The sequence below is a fragment of the Ovis canadensis genome, chromosome 6, assembly GCF_042477335.2.
Source record: "Ovis canadensis isolate MfBH-ARS-UI-01 breed Bighorn chromosome 6, ARS-UI_OviCan_v2, whole genome shotgun sequence".
Taxonomy (NCBI): domain Eukaryota; kingdom Metazoa; phylum Chordata; class Mammalia; order Artiodactyla; family Bovidae; genus Ovis; species Ovis canadensis.
The window spans coordinates 58265767-58290718 of NC_091250.1; the positions used below are offsets into that span (position 1 = coordinate 58265767).

General features: G+C 38.2%; 1 protein-coding gene across 2 annotated transcripts in view; it reads right to left on the minus strand.

Moving 5' to 3' along the window:
- The window catches only part of ADGRA3 (adhesion G protein-coupled receptor A3), a 127982-nt gene that overhangs the window by 40280 nt on the left and 62750 nt on the right, over positions 1-24952 (minus strand). For both annotated transcript variants that reach the window (XM_069593784.1, XM_069593783.1), the window contains exons 8-12: positions 20772-20936; positions 18015-18216; positions 16651-16806; positions 5810-5971; positions 3068-3271 (exon numbers count right to left, since the gene is read on the minus strand). In XM_069593784.1, the coding sequence (XP_069449885.1) occupies positions 3068-3271; positions 5810-5971; positions 16651-16806; positions 18015-18216; positions 20772-20936 (889 nt within the window). The remainder of the gene's footprint in view (positions 1-3067; positions 3272-5809; positions 5972-16650; positions 16807-18014; positions 18217-20771; positions 20937-24952) is intronic.

Consider the following 24952-nt stretch of genomic DNA (forward strand, 5'->3'; position numbering starts at 1 on the left):
ACAATCAAAGAATGTGAACAGAGGGGAAGGTCCTACAGGTCCTTGGCTCTGCAGGCCCTTCAGTCGCTAAAGAGCGGACAGACTGGAGAGTGTTCCCAGAAGGACCAGAATGTCAGCTGTGGAGGGACTCAGGGGACCCGGGAGGGTGGGAGGGTGGCACGGGGGCACAGCACAGCTATTCACTAAAGGGTAAGGAAGCACTTCAATATTTTACTAACTTTCATGGTTGGACTGGTATGCATTGGCTGAATACTGCCCTAGGCAGACCAACCTGTATGAAAAGCATGGATATTTTTTTAATCAATTTATTTTAATTGGAGGATAATTACTTTATAATATTTTGATGGATTTTGTCATATATACATCAAATGAATTGGCCATAGGTATACATGTCTCCCCCCATATCCTGAAACCCCCTCCCACCTCCATCCCCACCCAATCCCTCCAGGTGGTCACAGAGCACCAGTTTGGGGTGTCCTGCTTCAGAAAAGCATAGATTTTTAAGAAGAGCCTGGAGACACAGAGACTGAACAGAAGCTCACAATGGTATGGGCAATATAGAATGAAAGTCCAAACTGGGCTGTGATGGTAATAAAGAGAGCAAAGACAGGACAATAGGGATTCAAAAAATATGTAGAAAACAACTCCAGTTAGGCTCCTACAGCTAAGGACTGCCTTCTTATGGGTTTAACTTTATATGCTAGCGTGTTCTCCCATCCAAGGGCAATACAATCAATTATGACATGTTCAAGATCTAGTTAGTCCATTGATGGCATTAAAAAAAAAAAAACAAACAAGCACAAGCAAAGAGAGTAAAAGCTGCCATAATATAAAGCCTAAAATGTAAAAGTTTTCTGTTAAAATGCTAAGGCATTTTGCATTGTCAATGCAAAAATTTTTAACTGACTTTTGTATCACAAAGGATATGGTCCTTTTTCACTCGGTGTAAGCATGTCCATCTATGAAGCATGAATAATAGTGTGATGCATCCTTGGTTTCTGGCCACAAGATGATCTTAAATGATGGAACAGTATGAAATTGACAAATTTAAGAGTGTTCATTTAAAGCTTTCTACTTCAGCAGGTAGAAACTCTCCTTACCCAGAGGGATAGGTTGTGAAATTGATGAAATGTTGAGTTTCATCATTTTTAATCCCTTCCTACCAACTGTGATCATCTAAGATAGAAGGGTTCATCAATTTTAAGTGTTCCTCAAAGACACACACCCCTCTCTTGTGGGCTTGTGTGTGATGCTGTTTCGATGCCTTTTGCAGTATGTTTTTACCAATACTACACTCTAAGCAAAGGAACAGACATTAAGGAGTTGCACTGTTAGGTGCAAAACACTCTCCCAGAGCCAAGAGAAATAAATATATCTTGCTAATTTTCCTCTGAATATATGGCATCAAGTAAATATATTATCATTAGACATTCTGATATAGCTGAGATAGCTATCTTGGGCAGTGGGAGAAGTTAAGATTATTTCTAAATTAGGCAAACTGGCTCTCCTTATGGAGGTCACAAGTGTAAAGCGTGACTCCAAACCCACTCCAGTATTCTTGTCTGGAGAATCCCATGGACAGAGGAGCCTGGAAGATTCCCAATCCATGGGATTGCAAAAGTTGGACATGACTTAGCGACTAAACCACCACCAAACTAAACCACCAAAGTATGACAAAATATATTAATTCTTCATTTATCCATTCACTCATTCATTCAATATTCATTGCGCTTCCAGTGTACCAGGACATCTAAGACCTATTTGATTACTATGCAGGCATTAACACTGGAATGGATGGACTATCGTTTGCAATATAATTAAGAAACGAACTATAAAAAAAGAAAAGTACTGTGTAATTAAAAACCACCAAGAACACAATTACACATAGCCACACAAAACTCAATGAAAAAACACACTTCCATTAGGGGGTCAAACTGTACTTCCACCATTTGCTTCAATGTAGTTTAATAAAACACGCCTAAACCCCCAATTTTAAAAACCAATAAAAATGCTTTTAATTTTGCTTGCTGCAGTGAAGTCGCTCAGTCATGTCTGACTCTTTGCAGCCCCATGGACTATAGCCTACCAGGCTCCTCCATCCATGGAATTTTCTAGGCAAGAGTACTGGAGTGGGTTGCCATTTCCTTCTCCAGAGGATCTTCCTAACCTAGGGCTCAAACTCTGGTCTCCCACATTGCAGGCAGATGCTTTACCATTTGAGCCACCAGGGGAGCCCCAATTTACAAACACTCATGTCTGCACTTCTGTGCAAAAAATCTTGATATATAGCTGGCTGAATTAAATGCCAGGACTTTGCCATTAGGCCCACGAGCACAGAGCCACGGGCACCAAATACTTTTAGGAAGTCTACAAAAATGTCTTCATGTCTTTAAAATCAGCAGCATAAAAATGAACTTTAAAGTCAAAGAAAATGTCTCAATATGTAACTAATATATTCATGCTTTTACCACTCCAGTCATAAAATTTAATTGTGATATATTCATATGCAGAAAGGGGTCCAGAGGGCAAAAATGGCTAGGGCCATGAAGGCCATGATGTGTTCCTTCTTCATCTGAATTTCTTTCAAAACAAGAACAAAGGCAATTCTAATACACTTCTCCCTCCAAACAACCTTTGGTAAGATTATTTTTGCAAAGCAGAGCATTTAAGTGCAGCACCCTCCATATCCTCAAAGGACTGATTCCAGGATCCTCTTGGATACCAAAACCTGTGGATGCTCAAGTCTCTTATTTAACATGGCATAATATCTGTATATAACCTAGGCACACCCTCTGGTATACTTACTTTAAATGATGTCTAGATTACTTATAATACCTATTGCAGGTGTTATACAAATAACCGTAGATATAATGTAAATCCTATGCAAATAGTTGCCAGCATGTAGCAAATTTAAGTTTTGCTTTTTGGAACTTTTCGGGATATTTTTTTAAATTGGATATGTTCAATCTGCAGTTGGGTTGAATCTGTAGATACCGAACCTATGGATATGGAGGTATTGTATTCTAATCTAACTACAAGTCTTAAATGACTACAGAATATAACGTACCTTCAGAGCCAGACTTGAAAATGTATTCGAAACGTTGCACTTAAAGCTCAGCTGTTTATCCAGGTTTCCATCCGGATCTCGCCTCCCATAGTCAGAAAGGCCTGTCCGGTCAGTGGCTGCCACTTTCTGGAACACGGTACATGTCATCCCAGTGAAGCCAGTAGCCTTGATGACATAAGCTTCCAGAGCAATATTGGGTGAATACTTCAAAAGTCAATCAAACAGGAGTTACAAAAGATTTATAACATGGGGGGGAAAAGCACTTTCAAAGAGTTTCAAACACAAAATACTACATAAGCTAGAAGACAAAGCTTGAGCTCTTACTAAACAAAGACATTGTGCAGATAACTGGCCGAATCAAAAAAGATGCCAGCTACAGAAGGATGTCCTAAAATAGCAAGACACCCACGAAGAGGAAAAGAGTAAGTCATGAAGTATGGAAGGTCAGATATAAATGAGAAGTCAATTAATAATTTGAAGAGTAGTTGCAGGAATTTATAAGTTGAAAATGGAAGTATCCTGATTAAAAAAAAAAAGAAAAAACAGCTAGAGAAATCAGTAGACCCCCTTAATGATCTTAGCACACTTAAAAGCTGCCTTATTCAATGCTTCATAACATCTTTACACTTCTTCCTTTCACAGGAACATCAATACTTAGCATTAAGTGTCACCAATAAAATCTTTATACAGACTCATGGCAAAGTTTTCTTCAGAAAAGGAAGGGAGGTGCTAGTCCACACAGAAATAAATGAACAGATTTTGAAGGGCTAATTAGGCCAGAAAAATCACCTGAAAAAGATGGCACCTGTCCTGACAATTTTAAGCAATGCAGGAGTGCGACTGAACTTGAGAGTCTATCAAAACCTATGGTCTGCGGATACAAACAACCATCCACCCATGTCCAGGAGCTTCTGGCACCACTCCCACCTGTCAGAACCACGACAGAGCTAACATAAGAAGTGACAGGCTGACCGGTTTCGTTTACATCCAGCAAGACGACAGGATGTGCAGTAAACTCCCTCCTTTAAGGACGGTTAATTCTACGTTTACTATGGAAGCAGGGCACCATCCTAAGTGCCATAGGTGGACAAAGTTCTCCTTTAAACTTTTTTTTTTAATATAGGACTTTCATGTAAGATGTCCAAAATCTATCAGGAAGATTAAAATTTTTAAATATATGAAGGTAGAATTTTTTCAAGTTCCATATATATATATATATAGAAAATATTTGGCAGTTCCCCAAATTTTTAAGGGTAAGAAATCTTTGCATTTAGTTTTGCCCCACAGGTGACAGAGTGTGAAAAATCTTACTAAATTCAATCATACTTGCCAGCAAATTGTACTTGAAATTTTTTATTAATCAAAGACAGATTAGAATTATGATAAACATCTGAAACCTCAGTTGAAAGAAAAGTGCCATTTTGAAGTGCCCTTGAAGCCATGTCTTAAGCAGATATATTGTTTCTCAGGAACTTTTTTATGCTTTGAAATGGTGTACAAATACCCCCTACACCCTCTATTATACCTGTGGGTTCTCAGGAGAATGAAGGAAGCTCTCTGTGCTAAATAATAAGCAAGGGTGAAGCATAGGATGGAAAACGGGTTTAAATGATCTGGGAGGACCAAGTGTGGCCCTCAAACTGGCAAGCTCATTTCAAGTAAGGTCACAGAGAGCACCTACCCTAAACTACATTGTCCTGACAAGAGCCAGTCTAGGCCTCCATTCTGTTTATTATTCAAGAAAGTAATACTAAACTTAACTGAACAAAAGGATCAATAAAACACGGTCTCATCAAAAAGATTCCATCAGTTAATGGAAAGACGGTAATTTTGAATTGTATAAAATCATAGGCGGAAGTAGAAAACATTCAATGAATCCACTAAAATAGTTAGAAAATGAAAATCATGGGCCAGAGCAGAATATGACTGCTAAAAGAATAAAACAAAACATTATTTATCATAGTTCCCACATTTATCATATCTACATTTTAGAACAGAAAAAGTAAAGCAGTACACCAAGAAATTCTGCACAAACAAAATTTAAGATTATTTAACAGAGTTATCATTGCTGTTGGTTAGTCACTAAATTGTGTCCAAGTCTTTTATAACCCCCTGGACTGTAGCCCGCTAGGCTCCTCTGTCCATGGGATTTCCCAGGCAAAAATACTAGAGTGGATTGCCACTTCCTTCTCCAGGGGATCTTCCCAACCCAGGGATCGAACCGGCATCTCCTGCATTGGCAGATGGATTCTTTACCACTGAGCCACCAGGGAAGCCCAAGATTGGTTATTACATATAAATAACTAACTTCCCCCAAAGTGGAATTGACTGAAAAATGTCAATAGGTTCACAAGAGTTGGGGGAATCCTAGTTCCCTTTTGAAATTGAAACCTGGGCAGGCAATCAAGCACTGTCTCAAAACATCCTTCAGGGCCCAAAAGACAATATCAGCTAGGATGTGTGACGGGAGGGCAAGGCTATGGTGTTCTTATTTGTGTTGTGGAAAGTTTCAGAGGATGAGATGGTGGTAACTGTTCAAATTACAAATTAAGCCCAGTTACCAAGAAAACAGACTACTCAGAAGCAAAACTGTCTTTTTAAATGTCTGAGAACAGGAAATTCTGTAATAATCAGCAGTAACAAAATACTCACCCCATAATGGGATGAGACCTATCTATTTTGAGGTTAGAGCTGCTTTCAATGAACCTTTTCCTTAGAAATCCAGGATAACGTGACACTTACTGTTGAATAAACATGAGCTCCGTTTGCCAGTCGGTATGTGGCGATGCGCTGCAGACACTGAACGATTCTACTGCAGGCTTTGGCCTCCCTCTGCGCCAGCCCCAGGACGCGTTCATCAGCCAACATGATGTTACTTGCAATGTCAACCATCACATCGCCAAGCTAGCAGGCGTGCAAGAGAGAAAAGGAAGATCTTTAACGCTCACACAGGAGGCTTTACATCACCAAAATTCTAATGAGACACTAAGATGGGCATTCAGTCTAAATTTTCACAGGAAAACCCAACAAGCACTTGACTCATTTCTCATTAAGGCATCTTCAGATAGGAAGAGCACAGTCGTTATAACCATTCGGTAATATTTAGCTCAAAACAGTGTACTCACGTAACCACCAAATCATCAGGGAAAAGACTGACATGTAGTACTCAAATTGACAGGCTGGGGTGGGGGTAGGGGGCACCGTCAGGGAGTGGGGGGAGAAAGGCATTTATATTAATCAAGGGGAAGAAAATCATATGATTCTCGGAATAAACAGATCTCAACTCTGTCTGGAAAAACACTTATCTTCTTTTTGCATAAGCATTACTTAATATGATCAAGAAGTATCTGGCACAACATTAAATCAACTATACTTCAATTAATTAAAAACAGAAGAATATACTGGTGACCTCTTAAGCATCCTGTCATGTTTAAAACCCTAGGTATGTCCAACTACTGTGAGTTCTCTGTATGCGCTGGGCCATCACGTGTCTGTGCACACGTTTCCCCCTTTATCTTGAATGAGCTGCTTCTTCCCCGTCTCCCAACTCAAGGGATGCTTTTAGATTTACATGATCAGAGAAACAAATGAATCCCAAGAAGTGTCCACTTTTCCACTGCTTGTTTCATTTCCTGAATTTTTTTCATTAGCTCAGTTCATAACTTACAGATGTAAACATCTGTCAGGGAACACCAGTGAACTATCAACAGGCTGTCGTTGCTGGTGACTTGTAGGTCTCATATCAGAAAAGTGCACTGAACAGTCCAGGATAAGCAGACAGCCTGTTCCCAGGAGGGTCTACTATTGAGCAAACTGTTCACGAGAACTGGAGCACACAAGCATTGTGGAGGTAGCACTGGAGGACTGACAAGCTGGCAGGTCCTCTAACCAAGAAAAAAGCCTCAAAAGCCCCAAAGCCAAGCCAGACTGCCAAGGACATTTCAGCAGATGTCTTTTCATCACCCTAGAAGAGTCCAGCTGAGCTTTTCAACCCTGTTCTGCCTCCAATACTCTTCCCAGGGTATGTAATTATGAGGGCTAAGGTGGGTCTGGAAAAAGATCAGTCCTTTCCACCCATGCTTCATTTCAGGAAGAAGACAAACCTGCGGAAATCTACCGGATTCCACCCCTGAGCCATGGAACAGGGCTGGCACCTTCCGTACCTTCCTTTATTTGTGAAACAAGGATAATAACCATCCTGTCTTTTCTGAATGTTGTGAAGATTAAGCTCCACTAATAACTATAAGGCTCCTCAAACTATGCCTTGCACATGGCAGGCATTCAAAACACAGCTCTAATTTTACTGCTGCTTTTTCTTTTTTTCTTTCATTTCCATCCCAAAATAAGTCTCTTTGAGAATGACAGGCTCTAGAAGAAGTGTTAAGAAGGGTACATTTTTAAAGTCTATATGTTCATATATAAAGAGGAACAATGTACCCAGCAAAACTGCCTCTATTTCCTCTGTAAAGCCCCATCATCTTATCCAATTCAAATACACTTAATTGACTTCATACTGCCGTTACTATCATGTGTCACAATTCTGTCCTTATTTTAATTCCAATATAAACATCTTGGGGGCAGGGACAGCACAATGTCCTACTTATATTCATACTCATTCATTAGTGTAACTTCTCGTATAAAAGCCAGTAGCTATATAATACCCATTCACTCCCTGACTAAATATTTATTGAGGACCAAGGTGAGCCAGACACTATCCCAAGCAATGGAGATATAGCAGTGAGAGAAACATAGGAGATCTATTTTGGAGTCTGTATCTATCAAGAAAATATATAATAAGCAACTAAATACATTTCTTTTTAAAGTGACTAGGTTGTGATACCTGCAAGAGATGAAAGAAACAGAGTAATAAATAACAGATAGTAATGGAATTTAACCACAAAACCCAATTTTAATGGACTCATATATTCTCTCAAGAGGCAACTCATTTAAACCCAAGATATGAACAAGATCAACTGACAAAGAATTAAGAAGAACCTACAATCAAACTATGTAGAACACTGAGCTTGTTCATTTGTACAACTGATGAAAACACCAGGCTTCCCTGTGGCTTAGATGGTAAAGCGTCTGCCTACAATGTAGAAGACTGGGTTCAATCCTTGGTTCAGGAAGATCTCTGGAGAAGGAAATGGCAAACCACTCCAGTATTCTTGCCTGGAAAATCCCATGGACAGAGAAACCTGTATCCATGGGGTCACAAAAAGTCGGACACAACTGAGTGAGTTCACTTTCTTTTCACTTTCATGAAAATACCAGCACCTCAGTATATATTCCTAAAAACAGTAGGGATGGGGGTAAATTTCACTTTAACAGAAGTGCTTATTACTGGAGTTATGAAGATGGGTGGTGACTTCTGCATTTGTGTCTCAGCCACTTTTACAGCACCTAGAAAATAACTACCACCTCTTAATGGGAATTCAGAGAAGCTAGAGAATTTGGTTACATTTTTACCTATTATTCTTACCTTTCAAATTTGTATTTTCAAAACTGTATACAAAAATAAATAAGAGATGACACTGTATGATATGTTCTATAGCTATCAGAAAAGAAATGGCCGTTGCCTGCAAAAATTTAAAAGATAAAATACAAGAAAATACCAATTCTCCTCCAAGGCACTTCTCAAATATTTATGAAGTACTCAAAAAAATCAGCAATTTTACAACTAGTTTGGAAATTTCTTTACAAGTTCTACATGTATGGGCTTTATGAAAATCTAACATGAGACCTAACTGATATATCATCTCTTTTGAAAAGCTGTTTATTTTTTAATCAAGAAACTACAGCTATATCTCTTTTGAAAAGCTGTTTATTTTTTAATCAAGAAACTACAGCTATGGGTCACTGGATAATGCCAGCCAAAGAATTTGACATGTGTCAATAACTGTTTAAAAAAAAAAAAAAAGAAGTAGTAGTATCTGTAAGAAGGTATAGAGCTAATAAAAGTGGTTGCCTTAGCTGAGGATAAGCTTCCCCCCCCCCATTATTTCATTATAAATGGCTATGAATTAAATAAACAGTTTTGTAGCCGAAATATCCGCTATAGCAAGCAATCATGAAACACTACATGCTTCTGGAGCTTGGTTATGGAAGTAGTTCTGAATCCTTCATGGTGGCAAAAAAGGACACAAAAAGAATAACAGTACATGAAAAATTACACTGGATTAAAAAACCATCCCTGAAATGTGACACACAGGTACAGTTTAATAACTGCAACCAATGTGTTGGGAAGCACCGTATTTCTCTTCAACTGCATTCCCTGAAGGCCACGCCGGCCATGGAAGGGTCGGAAGAGTCATGCACCTGCTCTGCAATCTGTCATACCAAAGGGTGAGGATCAAATGAAAACACTGTGAACGCACTTCATCCAAGATAAAAGGGTAAAGAAATGAAAATGCCACATTAATAACAATGAAACCATTAAATGTCATCTGTGGTAAGAGGCAGAATATTTCATGCTCTTCTCAATATTTATGTTTGCAATCCCGGGCAAAACTAGATTAAAATCACCTGTAAATTTCATGAATTTCTGATGTTGGTTCACGTAACACACAATAGATAAACTCAACTTGATGGTATTTGATTTTAATGTAACAGGCGTACAAAATAACATTGCAGCGAGAATGCTTACGTGCCTTGGAGTTAAGTTCTCCTGGGTTAAGAGTTCAACCATCCCTTACAAGTTAAATGTCCATAGCAAATTACTTATCCTCTCCAAGTCTCTGTTTGCCCATTTGCAAAATGAGACCAAGAACCCTATGAAAACTGTCTTTCTTTAAGAAAGACACACAGAGAGAGAACAGAAGGCAAATATCTTCATTAAGCAATTCATATAGTTTTTGAGAAAAGCCAAGAAATCTAGGCCCCTTCCCACATTCTTGTTTCAAGCACAAAGTCAGCAGGGGGTACCTCGGCAATTCTAATAACCAGAGAAGCAAGAATTAGACACATATACCACAGGGCAGTATGCTGAGCTGTCGTCTGGGGACAGCTGAGATGGAGACAGAAAGTACAGAACTGACACACAGTTCAAACTCGACTAAATAATAACTCAGATGATGTCATTATTTTAGTTCAAGTAAACTTCATGGTTTTTCCTAATTATAAATAACTGTATTAATATCATTCCCATCTCAAAGTATGCTATATTGCCCTGATTACTTTAATGAGGGAATTGCTCTGTTCTGAAAGCCAACTTTTAAGAGTGTGTTTATGGCATTATTAACCAGCTTCAGCATCCTGAGGGCCTGGGGACCCCACTGAACGCTGCTCAGCTTGATAAGTAGTCAGTGCTCGAAAGGCCCAAATGTGATGGTCACCAGGACTGTGGCAAAGATGAAAGCTCTGATGTCACTCTGGTACAAAAATAAAGAGGATGGCGATGGGAAAATAAGTGGGAAGGGGAAAAGATTGAAAATAATGTCACAGGGAATAAAAGTTGCATTTATCCTCTACTGCCTTATAGAAAGTATCTGAAATAGCCTAACAAAGTTTAAGAGATAATTCTTTTTAAATTAAAACATACACAGAGAGTGAGAAAGTGTGTTAGTCACTCAGTCATATCCAACTCTTTGCAACCCCACAAACTGTAGCCTGCCAGGCTCCTCTGTCTACAGAATTCTCTAGGCAAGAATACTGGAGTGGGTTGCCATTTCCTTCCTCTAGGGGATCTTCGCAACCCAGGTATAGAACCACAGTCTCCTGCATTGTAGGCAGATTCTTGACTGTCTGATCCACCAGGGAAGTCCTGGTGGGAAATACACGCTTAAAAAAAGACTCAAGTAAGTTAAAATACACATCAATGGCAAAGTTAATGGGACTGGGGAAAAACTGATTCTTGACATGTTTCTAGTCAAGGCAGTGAAGACAACTGTTCAATTATTAATGAAAAGGAGAATATTTCCTCCAAGTAGACAGTCACTTTCATAAAGAAAATTCCTAGAACACGTGAAGAACAGTATCAAAGAGATACCAAGTGAAATGCTCAACATCCTCAGCCATACCTTCACAACAAACAGAAAGGCTTAACTTCTACGATCCCTCCAACTCTCCCACTGGAAGCAGATCTTGTTTTTTCTGATGACAAAAATGTACATGCATCTCCCTTTCTGGAAGCATGGAGGACTAAGTACTATGGACAACTCTCCTGATAAAAGTGAAAAATGGTAAAGGAAAAAAAGTTACCTTTTAAATGCACCACTGACCACTCAGAAAACAAAGGCTCCACGAGGGACCAACAGCAAAACAACAGGAATCCAAAGAGCTCTGAGGCGGAGCTCGGCTGACCACAGACTATGCTTTGACTTCCATGTAAGACCCAGGCCCTGCCAACACAGGCTAACAGGAGAAAACCACAGCATAAAGTTGATAAGCCAAAGAGGACACCAGCAGGGTCAGGGCCAACCAGCATTAAACTAGCCTCCTGGAAGGAAGGGAATCGCAAGGAAACTTGAAACTTGTCCATCTTGACTTTGGCACAAGGTAGGAGGTAAAAAAAACTCTTCCCTGTCAATCTGTCAACACAAGCCGACCTTCACACAGGACTGAGAACAGAGTTCTCATTTTTTCTGTGGTCTGAGAAACCTCAAGCTGAGAACTACTTTCAATGTGACCCCCTAACACTGATATAGCCCCCCGGCACCTAGCAGAAGCAGATAAGTATCACATCATACCATATATCATGTCATAATAATGACACACTATACCGTTCTCATGAAGACCACTCATCACCAACACACATCAGCACAGTTCTGGAGGTCCTCACCGATGTATAACCAGAAAAACAGGATGTGTTTTATACAGGAACAGACAAACCAACTGTTATCTACTGTCTACGGACAAAAATCATCTGTCTAGAAAATCCCACAAAACCAACTAGAAAATTATATGAATGAATTTCATAAGGAAACCAGACACAAGGTCCACATTTAAAAAAATAATAATCATCAAGGAAAACTGAACACGGATTAGATATTTTATAACATTAAGCACTTGAGTTCATTTGGGTGATATAATGACCATATCAAGGTTCTATTTTTAAAGTTCCTTACAATTTAAAAAAAAATTATGGATGAAATATGACACCTAAAATGTGCTCTTAAATGTTCCAGCATTGAAAGACAGAAAGACACAGAGTAAGACAGAAAAACAGAGACGCAGGGAGAGGGGAAGAGAGAAAGAAGGAGGGGCAGATAACATAAAATGAGTGGAAAGGAGAGATGAAGCAAGACTGGTAAGCACCGAAAATTGTCGAAACTCAGTGAAAGGTAAAACAAAAGTGTTAATAATAATATTCCTTCTCCTATACACTTTAGGAATTTTCTAATTAAAAAAAAAAAAAGTTTTTAAAAAGTTAAACCCAAAGAGAACATTTTTTTTAAAAGAGGTAAGGATAGAAAAGAAATATACTACAGTGGTCCTCAAAGTGGGAGACCTGGGTTCGATCCCTGGGTTGGGAAGTTCCCCTGGAGAATGGAAAGGACACCCACTCCAGTATTCTGGCCTGGAGAATTCCATGGACTACAGTCCATGGGGTTGCAAAGAGTCAGACACGACTGAGGGACTTTCACTTCACTTCACAATGGTGTTCAAAGTCTGTGCCAAAGACGTTGCCCAGTATCACCTGGAATTTACTGGAAATATGAATCCTCAGGCTTCTCGTACCCAGAACCTGGTACGAATCATGGGCCCCATGCAAGTTTGAGAAACCATGTTCTCAGAAGGATCAAAAAGCCAGAGGCTGAGTCTTTGAAAATGTTAACAATATCAGGAAGTCTGACAAGTAAGATCAAGGAAAAAAACATTTAAAATATTGAAAGTAAAAAAGAAACTCGCCAGTACAGATGTGATTATACCTTAAAGTGAGTAAATGAAAGAATTTTTAAAATTCTATACATAAAAATGTGAGGTGCACGCCTTACATATTTAAAACTAGAGCACCGTAAGAAAACTATAACACATAACTAACTCTAATCTTCATAGATGTTCTCTTTAAAATGGATATATATGTTTGTTCCCATAAGAGAAATCACTACAGTAAATAATGGAACACATACTATCTGACAGATAACCTTCGGCTCTTTTTAAAAGACCCTGGTAAATACCTCATTTAGATCTGGCAGTTTGGTAGTTTTCAGCACCTACCCTAAGACAACAAGAGTACCAGCTTGTGTTGGCTAGACTCAATCACAGGTTGTTTATGAAAAAATCCACAGCACAACAACTTTCTGGATATAATACAAAAGTCAATTTAATTGTCCAATTATGCTCTATGCATTTTAAGATACCTTAGCATAATTTTATGCAGTGTTAATTAACTTAAAATGGAGCCCTTAAGCCTTATGAACTCTTAACATAGCAATAAACAAGGAAAGCTCTAGCCTGAAATTTTAAGCTTCCAAAGAATCAAATGTCTGTCACTGCATCAAAGGTAATATTACATTTATATCTCAATTGTTCAATCCTGAATAATTTTCTGTTTTTTCTATTTATACTTAATAGGTTGCCATCATTTGTTGCCAAAGATAGTTAAAATTTCACCTTCTATGTCAGCCAGTGAAAGTGACAACAATCTCCTTCAAAGTAAGTTTTTAGATAAGCAACTAAAGCAGTCTGGTGATTTTTTTTTAAAGGACTTCTCTCTTAGCTTCTGAGATAATAAGAATGTTACTTTTCAGAGGGGACACGTGTATGCCTATGGCTGATTTATGTTGATATATGGCAAAAATCATCACAATATTGTAAAATAATTATCCTCCAATTAAAATAAATAAATTAAAAAAAAAAAGAAACTGTGAATGGCTATGTTGTATATATAAAACAAAGGTCCATATAGTCAAAGCTATGGTTTTTCCAGTAGTCATGGATGGATGTGAGAGTTGGACATAAAGAAAACTGAGTCCCAAAGAACTGATGCTTTTGAACTGTGATGTTGAAGAGGACTCCTTTGAGTCCCTTGAACTTCAAGAAAATCAAACCAGTCAATCATAAGGGAAATTGGTCCTGAATATTCATTGGAAGGACTGATGTTGAAGGTGAAGCTCCAATATGTTGGCCACCTGATGCAAAGAACTGACTCACTGCAAAAGACTCTGATGCTGGGAAAGATTGAAGGCAAGAGAAGGGGACGACAGAGAATGAGATGGACGTGAGTCTGAGCAAGCTCCAGGAGTTGGTGATAGACAGGGGGTTGCGAAGACTAGGACACGACCGAGCAACTGAACTGCCACTGCTGTTGTGTATCTACAACATACAGTATTGCACATCAACTCAACTTCAATTAAAACGGATAAATAAATGAAAATTCCTCACACGTTCAAAAAAGAATGCTAATTTCTTAACCCTATAAAAAGTATATCCTAGCTTTGCAATGATAAAAATAGTTTCACCTATATTTTCTCACTTGCATAAACTCTGCAAGTTAAACAGGGCAAACATCATGTCTCATTTTAAAAATAAAGGGTCCATGGTTAATAACTCACAAACTAGGTCCACTTCCAGTCTTCAACAAGATGCTTCCCCCTAAGAACAGGACAAAGCAACAAAAACTCAGACCATTCTTCCCACATAGCAGCAACACAATGAAACGTACACCTCAGGGCACCACACTCCTGCTCCCGAGCTGGGAGGAGTACACAAGTCCCTCACACCAGAACAGGGCTGCCAGGGGATAAACTTTGGTCTGTCACATGATGGCAGGACCTTTCCCTATGTACAAATTCCAAAAGCCATTCCAATTACTCTAGTGACCTGAAACATCCAGCCTCCATGAACGACTTCTAATCATGTGGGCACCTAACCTGTGATTATAATCAACAAGGGAGAGCAGGATTACCACAGAGCCAGGATTCACACGGCTCCTCCCAGCACCAGAAAAACTCATCATGGGAAGCGGGCTATGGCCCAAGGACAGAATCAAGCAAAGGAACAATTCGTTAGGAATTTAAAGTCTGAAGTTCAGATAACAACAGCGAAATGCCATGTCATCATTAGGTGGTCTGGTGTTCTGAATCCCATTTATAAACATGTCACTATTTTCTTTCCTTTATCAGCTATCCTACATCAAGTAAAGTATCTAATGTACTAGAGCTGCAATTTCAAAATTTATCACCAAAATGTCAGACATTAATAGATACCACATGCAAAAAGTTCCCTTGGTTAAATTATGTAGAGAAACAAGGGATATTATTGGGTTGGCCAAAAAGTTCATTTGGGTTTATCCATACCACTGTGCATAAAAAGCTGAATGAATTTTTTGGCCAAATCAATACCACCTTTTAGCACATTAATGAATGTGAGATGCCCCACATAAATAAATATATTAAGACTTTGTTTAGTTCAGTGTTTTCCCCACAATACTTTTGGAATACCATGACAGAGCAAAGCTCTTCTAGAAAGTAAATGTGATACAGTAGAAAATTGCTGGATTAGACAGCTAAAGTTCTTGGGTTGTTTTCAGCCCTACATAATTTAGCTCTAAAACCTTAGAGAAATTATTTAATTTTCTTTAGGCTTCAGTGTATGACCTAATCTAGGTTTATTCTAGCTCAAAAATTCATTTTTATGTGATTCCATCACAAGAGAAACAGTTTATATAAAAGTTCTCACCTGGCTGGAAATAAAGTTTAAAAACATGTTAATCTGCAGCTAAAAACTTATTCAAAACATTATTTGCCGCTCACTCATTCTGCAAACAGTAGCTGTCAATGTCTTCCCCTAAAGGGTATCATGTGGACAGGAATATCATAGCTTGACCATGGCCCCTTTTCAAAGTCACTAAGTTTTCATGCCTCGTGTATCTTAATCATTTGGAATTTTGTTTTAAAAGTGCTAAAATAGTCTTACATTTTCTCTAGGACATTCCCAAAGCAATTTAACAAAAGATCTGGGGAACTAAAACTCTGATGAAGAAGGATGAACAAGTGGGAGTTTGCTGTATGACACAGGGAGCCCAAAGCCAGTGCTCTGTGACGAACTAGAAGGCTGGGGTGGGGAGGGGGTGGGAGGGGGTTTCAAGAGGGAGGGGACATATTTTCAACATATGACTGATTCATGTTGATGTATGGCAGCAACTATCCCAATACTGTAATTACCCTCTAATTTAAAATTAAATTTAAAAAATTAATAGAATAAGAAAGATTCTACTTTCTGAACATTGTAAATTGTAAAGCATACAAAGATTTCTTCAACCAACAAATTTAAGTGGTGACTGAAAAAAAACAAAGAAGAAAGATGAAAACACACCAGTGGGGAGAAGGGAAATCCCAGGCAGCCTGAGAGATGCAGCCCAACTCACACACACCATAGATGCAGAAAAAGCTGCTTTCTCACAGGCTGGTTCTGCCCTACCCTGGTACCTGATTTCCAAGAACTAACAATCCACCTCTACTCCTCCCAACAAGTCCCCATGACAGATGGAGCATAGGTTTCTCAATGACAATTCTGGAAATAAAAAGGTATATTTAGTTCAAATACAGCAAACATAAGTAGGCTTTAAAAATAGAGAGTCAGCTCTATCACATGACCATTTGCTGACATACTATATGCTACAAATCCAAACCAGAAAATACCTCTTTTGATTTCTCCTCTTTGGTAAATCTTCCAAATTTCTCTATCATTTCAGCCACAAATATAACATCCATCTTGTCCGAAAAGTTGGCTGCTTCCACAGTGTAAGCTAATAATTGTCGGGCTGTAGCCACAGCGTTGGTAAGATTGAGGGGCATCTGTATTAAGAAGGCAAAAAAGAAGCACTTAGCAAGTGAAGTGAAAGTCGCTCAGTCGTGTCCGACTCTGTGACACCATGGACTGTATAGTCCATGGAATTCTCCAGGCCAGAATATTGGAGTGGGTAACCTTTCCCTTCTCCAGGCGATCTTCCCAACCCAGGGATCGAACACAGGTCTCGCATATTGCATCTTACCTTTGCATTTCAAAACATGGCAACTTCAAAACTCTTTATCACCGATTCACTATGACCTTCCTAAAATGCTTTTTCCAAAACTGAGAAGACAAATTTTACTGGAAACTAACTGAAGGAATTTTCTTTAACTTAGAATGAAATAAAACAATACATAAAAACACATCAGGGAGGGACTTCCCTGGTGGTCCAGTGGTTAAGACTGTGCTTCTAGTGCAGGGGATATGGGTTTGAACATGCTACAGCACGGCCAAAAGATAAAAATAAACAAAGTTAAAAGTTTAAAAAGAAAAAGAAAAATCAGGGAAGCAGCCTACACCATCTCTTCATTTCTATCTATCTAAATCCTATATACACTCAATTCTAATTGCCTAGTAACACCTTTCCCAAGTATTCCAGCCAGGAGGGATCAATATCTCTCCTGGAACTCCTGCCACCTGGGAGTACGATCCACTTATTTAGCACATATCTATACTGCCATGCACGGCCTGTAATGTTTTACATTTGTTTATTATTAAACACAACTCAGCACCAACCATTACAAAAAGTGTATATCAGGTGCAAAGAAGCATTTAAAAATGTGTAAAAGAAACCACCTGCCAGCTGCTTATAATCGGCTAAGGTTTTAAAAAAGACATAGAAGCAGAGATGAGAAAAGGCATACTAAAAGGACAAGCACAACAAGGCATCTCTTGTGACAAAGGGATTATACAAGGAACTGAACAGGGGGCCTCCCAGGTGCTCCTGAAGAATGGTTGGGATTCTGTTTGGGGATACAGATGCTAAGTTACTCAAGCAAAGGCATAAAGCCAGGCCATACCTGGAAAGGAAGAGTAATGCCAGAGAGGGCCTTGAATACTGGTTGAGAAGAACAGGTCTGATCCCGAAGACACAGTCCACGGAAGTATAGACAACAAATCCTTACGCTTTACCAGTATTTTAAAAACTTATGTATTTGGTGTGAGCACCACGTCTTATTAGCAACCTCAGCAGATCTGAAGACTTTCCAGTTACCTGATTAAACATGTAAAGAACTCTAGTGACATCGTTCGCATACTGGCAGCGAGAATAATCATCATCCGCCCAAAAGCCCCCTCGATCACATCTGCGCCAGGCCTTTCTCTCATCCTGTGCATTCCCAGGGTAGATCCCACTGCCGTGGGCATTCCGAGTACACTGCAGGTACGCGGTGATGCCTGCCAGTGTTCTGGGCCACCTAGAGAGACAGAGACACAAGAGAACCTACGCTGACACGAGCAGCAGCAGGGGAAAGTCAAGCATCGGGACATGTCACACAGAATCAGAGGAAACTCAAGAGACAGAACTCCTTTAATAATAAAGACAAACACAAAAGAAGTTAAAATGAACTAAAACCATTGTAAGGTAACAGCTGAATAAATTTTAATGCCATAACAGAACATTTTCCTACAATATTCTAAATATAACCACGGAAATTGTACCTTATCAAGCAGAACAGAAAAATGGTGCACCAAACGGTCTTATGTTTCTTTAATTATTGTTACTGTATCGTTGGCTTATATAACCATTAGGTATATAAGGTCAGAATCTTTTCCAATACGAATAAAATTTGGCCTTTCACAGAAAGAGAGTTAGTATACTTGCAGAAAGGACTGCCATCCTTAAAATGGCCTGCCTGCAATGCTGGCCCTTAGGTGGCACCCAGGAATTTGGGGCTTTTTGTGTTCACAGTTAACTGGTAAGAGTGATTCACTTTACCTAGACAGTCTGGGGAAGCCATATGGTGTGCACTGAGCACCTGCTTTCATCCTGGGGGTCTAAAGTTTTGGAATGAGATAGACAGAGGTTGTCTTTATGAACATTTCCCAAAAGGAGTTTTGGATGCTGAGACTCCAGTGGACTTTCCTGGGCAAAAACACTATACAGAGGCTGCTGCCTTTTCAAGGCTGGAGGAGGGGTAGGCTCTGCATGAGCCTCCTGGGAGGCAGAGATAATCAAGAACTTACACACTGATCGCCCCAGAATCCATCTGTGTCTTCTCCCCTTATTATCCGGCTAGGTATATTACTACATCACTATATCTGAGCTGTGACCACAGCTGCCTGCTGAGTCCTGTGAGTCCTTTCAACAAACTTTTGCACTTGGGGGGTGGTCTTGAAAACATTCAATAACATATACAACCGAATTTATCTGAGTGAAGCCCAGATAAATTGCATAGGTACTGTGCAAGTGACTATACCAACCTGCTGGCATGAAATCAGCACTAACTGGACTGGGAGAAATCTTTGTTATTTGAGCTCTATTTCTCCAAAACTGGGAATGAAAATAGTGTATTTAATAAAAGCTACAGATGACTTACAACATATGAACTTCTAAATTATAATATCAGCCACACCAAAATGTAATGCATTATCAAAAACTGTATAAATAGATCAAGCAATGCTAAACTAAATCTTACTAATGCAGTGGAAGTTCTAACTGTATTATATCTCAAGGAGTGTCAAAAGATAAATAATTCATTAATCAGTTAAACAGATTCTTCTTCTATTTTTAAAAATGAAAACACTCCAAAACTATGAGCAAAGACAGATAATACACCATAAATAGAAAACATACTATGATTATTTAATAAAGGCATTGAATGTAACAAAATTAACAAATGGTATCTATTTCACTTCAAAGTATACTGTATAAATATTATAAGTTAACAGTTAATCCACATAAAAGACTTATCTGTTGGCAACAATAAATTATGATTTCCACATACTCATATCCAGAAAAATTTTAAATGGGGGAGAAGAAAGGAATGTCAAAAGGCATTTAATATAATTTTTAAAAAAATCAATGAAGAACTAGCTGAGCTAAAGTTGTTACTGCTTCTTCACCTTGGACTTGAAAGAATAACAGAGGTTTTTTTTCTTATCCTTAAAAATCAGACTTATAGCCACAAGGCAGCAAAAATACCAATCACTTACAGTGTAAATTAAACCGTGTATTCAAAAATCTCTATGCTGCTTTAAAGAGCTACATATTTCCCTTCATTTATATTAACTATAAACTGATTATTAAAATCCTGAACATAAAGCATTTTAGACAAATAATAAGTTTAAAGATAATGTTTTAAAGCAACTTTGAAAGTAAGGGGAGTCTAAAGTAAAAGTTGTTACCGCTCACAAATTCATTTAACTCAATCTGCTTATCCTAACATAATCCAACACTATTGGCTTCCCAAGCTTTCAGGCCACCCAACAGCTTTCATTTCTCAAAGTGCCCTCGTTTAATTGCTAGAAGAACCACATAGGGGAGGGAAATTGGGTGTGTGTTTCTGCTAAGTAAAATGTCTACCAACTGTCTGCAGTTAAAACTGAATTAACACAACAAAACCTTCCCAAGGCCATCCAAAAAAAGCCCCTTAGAAACAGGAAATGCTGTTAACCTGTCTGAATTTCACACTATTTGAGTGGAACTTCCAAAATGTTTCCTAAAGCAGTGGTCTTAACTACTACAACAAAACTACAAAATAAAAATAAACACTTCTGGCTCAACCTTCAGGGACTCATCAATCAACAGATCTGAGATAAAGTTCAGGCACCTGTTTTTACTTTTAGTTCCCATAAATGATTCTGAAATCACCATTCTTAAGGGTAGTCCTTAGAAATATAAGGATATATATGTGAGTACATTTCTCAAATTCTTACTGAAGACAGGAGACCAATTACATACATCTATGCCTTTGAGAATAGAAAGAACTGGGGCAAATCAGCCCCTTTCCGCACTCTCCAAGTCACTGACCTGAAATCTCCTTTATTGTTCACCACCCTCTCAGGAGGACAGTACTGCGCAGAGCTTTCTAAGACCACAATATCTACGGTTCTTGTATTGTTCCCACGTTTGGTCTGGACGTGGCAGCCCCAATTTCCAGTCGATCCAGCCTGAATATTAGAAATGGTTAGGGCACTGCATGAAGAAAGAGTTTAAAGAGAGAAAATCTGGTTAGGCAAGAAGGGAGACAACACGTGCTTCGATCATGCATTTAGCAAACATGACTGTCGCTGGAGGCTAAGTGCTTGCTAGATAAAAATGAATAAAAAAATGATCCCTCCGTTTAAGCACTTCAGCAGCAAGTCAAGAGGTGTAACATAAGAATGAATGGAGGGCAGTGGCACTGAGACTCCAGGAAAAGGCAGGGCAGGCCATGCCACGGAGGGAGACCAAGCTCCAGAAGAGAAACACCACGGCCCTGCCTTCAGCAAAACTAACGGAGACGCTGTGTGTTTTCCATTTTGTATCTAAGTTCATTCATATCTTTTTCTTTAGATTTCACATATAGGGATAAAAACAGAAACGGACCCACAGACATAGAAAACAAACTTATGGTTCTCAAAGGGAAAGGAGGGAAGAGGGATAAATTGAGTTTGGGATGAACATATACATGTTACTACTATACATGAAACAGGTAACCAACCTAGTGTATATAGCACAGGGAACTCAATATTTTGCAATAACCTATAAGGGAAAAGAATCTGGAAAATGTATATATACACACAGGTATACATATGAATGAATATATGTATGAATCATCTTGTATACCCGAATCTAACACAACGTTGTAAATCAACTACACTGCAATAAAAAAAAAAAGAGAAAAAAAAATCAAAAGCCTAACAATTAAAAAAACTAACAGAGAAGTTACCAGGTTACATCTTGGGAATTCTACGGAAAATATTCAGAGTCTATGGAAAATATTCAAGCATGAAGGAGACTAATATAAAGTGCGTAATTAATATTTAAAATGAAATATCTTATGGAAAAGGGGGGAAGACCTATTAAGTCTCTAAAAAGATTTAATAAATTACCAATTAAGGCTTTTAAAAAAGTAGCTTTTCATTTAGAAGTATACTTCATCTTCTAATAACAGCTATATTTCTGAACAGCTGTCAAAAAATTCAACTTTCAAGATGACATCATAATTCTCTAATATAAAACCTATTAATTAAAGAGCAAATGGCAGAATCTTCAATTAACCTTTATTCCCCCCACATGATCTACTATATTTTGCTTTTATGTAGATACAGATAAATCATTAGACATAAAGCATGTATCATTTTAATTAACTCACTAAAGAATGTCTTGAAGTTAATACCCATTTTTGTAGCTTCCTGAATCATTAACAGCTACACAACAACAAATGCTCTAATAAAGACTTTGAGGGACTGACTGTGATTCTGAACCAAAGAAAATGTTTATCATCTTTACAAAGTTAAACAAATTAACTTACTAAAATAAATATACTCAAGGTAAAATGACACAGAAGAGTTTGACATTAAATTTAAATAACCAAAACTTTGCCAACTAGAATTCTACTTTATATGACTCTACTGAACCAGGAGGAAGTATATAAAAATTTGGGGCAATAAAAAGCATTCTCAAATCCAGAAGTCCCCATATTTTCTCTCAGTTCATGGTACCTTCACTGACTAGATAACTTTCACAGTGCCCCTAGCCTAAAAGAAACACTTACGGTGGTTGCAATGACTACAAGAAATCCTAAAACTGTGTATATATGTCCTAATACCTTAGAGCCATTTGAAAAAAAAAAATCAATTTAAAATAAATATTTCATTCTTACATAACCACAGCTGCTTCCTAATGGGTTGTGCATGCTTACTGGGCACTCCAAAATTAATCAGATACGGATCAGACAAACAATGATATCTCTATTTCTTATTCCAAAATGATTTTTATACAGTACTTGCATTGTACCATAGTTATTGTCAAAATACCAGTATCTAAGATATGACACAAACAAAAGGGAGGCAGCATGATGTAATGTCAACACCCTAACTGCCCAGAGCTGGTAGCTGTGAGATGTCCAGAAGTGTCCAGTATCACTATGCTCAAACACTCAGAATACCCTACAGCACCTCTGTCCATTCACTATAGCATTCCAGAGCACACTCTCTGGGGAAAATGGTCCTAACGTTTTTTAAAGATAACTTTCAGCAATACCTTCAACATCTAAAACCAATTATCAGAATAAATTTTTCAAGAATCCTCAACACAATACATTAGGAGATTTAAGAAGGGGGTAGCTTCAATTGCAATGTCCAGGAAAAATACAAACTCCAGTTCTTATTAATGAAGGCTCAATGACATGCAAAGACCAATGAAGAATCAAGATGTCTATGAGGTTAACCAATCCAATAACCACATATTTCCTTCTCCTACAATTTTCTATTATTCTGGAGCTAACTCCAGGTAAAGGACGTCCCAGTCTTCATGCGAAAGACTTTCACTTTGGTAAGTATTCCTACCAACAAAAAACCATTATGCGAAGTTGCTATCCTTTGAATTAATTTTTTTTAATGCTAAAGGAATTTAGATTAAGTTAAACATGACTTACAGAAATGAATTTATAAAGTAAATCTAGTTACTTGTTACAAAATTTAAGAAGCCTAAATTGAAGCTCTTGGAACTATATTCAATATCCTGTGATGAACCATAATGGAAAAGAATCTGAAAAAGTGTGTGAGGTGCTTTGCTGTATAGCAGAAATTAACATAGCACTATAAATTAACTAAACTTCAGTAAAAGTTTAAAAAATAAAGCTTTTATTCAGACAAGAGTTCTATTACATTTTTAAAGCTTTACTGTTGTACTGTATGTCCATTATTGTCTACTCAGACAATAAACTACTTCAAGTATACAATTTGGTAACTTCAGATATATGCATACACTTGTGAAATTATCACCACAGTAAAAACAATGTAACAGACTCTTCCCACTGGGACTTAAGACACTAATGAAAAGAACACACAGAACTTTCCTAACAGTCTTAACCCCTAGCAAGCGAACTCTGCTTCTGGTAATAGCAGAGTGAGAGAAAGTGTGAGTTGCTCAATGTCCAACTCTTTGCGACCCCATGGACTGTAGCCCTCCATGGACTGTCCGTGGAATTCTCCAGGCAAGAATGCTGGAGTGGATTGCCATTCCTTCCTTGGCTCCTATCAAACCACACTCCCTACATTTAACAGCTATAAGCTGTAGACAAACTACAGCAGGACAACTATCTGAACACATGGTGGGTGATCCAAAGCCAGCAGAAGCCAAAGAGGAACTGACTTTAGGAAGAAGAGATTGGCCCTGGGGAGTAACGGGGAAATTTTTTAAATGACTTTTGCCCAAGGGCAGGCATTATTCAAAAAGAAACTCAAAATCTGAGTGGTTGAGAAATCAAAGACAGAGGTGAAAGGAGCCTGGCTAGAAGCCCAAACTTGTGCATATATAATTCACCCAGTTCTTTAACTGATCCCTGACCTACATGCGGACACGGGAGATTTCAGTGGTTGCCTACTACACAAAAGCCAGATCCAGGAGTTTTAGCTTAACCAAAAGTGAATTGCTAAATGAAACAAAACCAGCTGTCTTTGAGAAGAATACAAAAGAATCCAGAGTCAGGGGTCAGCAAACATTTTCTTTGAAGGCCACACAGTAAATACTTTAGGTTTTGCATGCTGGGAAGCAGTACTATTCTGGAGATTATCTGTATAACCATTTGAAAAGTAACCATTTAAAAAAAAAAAAGAAAAGTAACCATTTAAAACTATTAAAAAAATTCATAGGCCAGATTTGTCCCATAAGCTGTACCTTGTCAGCTTCTCCACAGCAAATCACTCACAGTATCTAGGATACAATCCCATATTACCAAACATATAAATAATACTTTTTAAAGTAGAAAATATAAACCTTATTCATAAAAAATAAGCAGGGTGATGACCCCCATATAACCCAGACACTAAAATAAGAGGCAAGGATATAAGGGTTTCTACTATAAAAGTTCAAAGACATAAATGAAAATATGCCTCTAAGGAAATCACAGAAGAGAAAGAGAAATTATGAAATAGAATATTCAAACCTCAAAATTCCCAGACCTGTGTCTGAACTCAGAGAACTATGAGTTTCTTGGTAGTTTT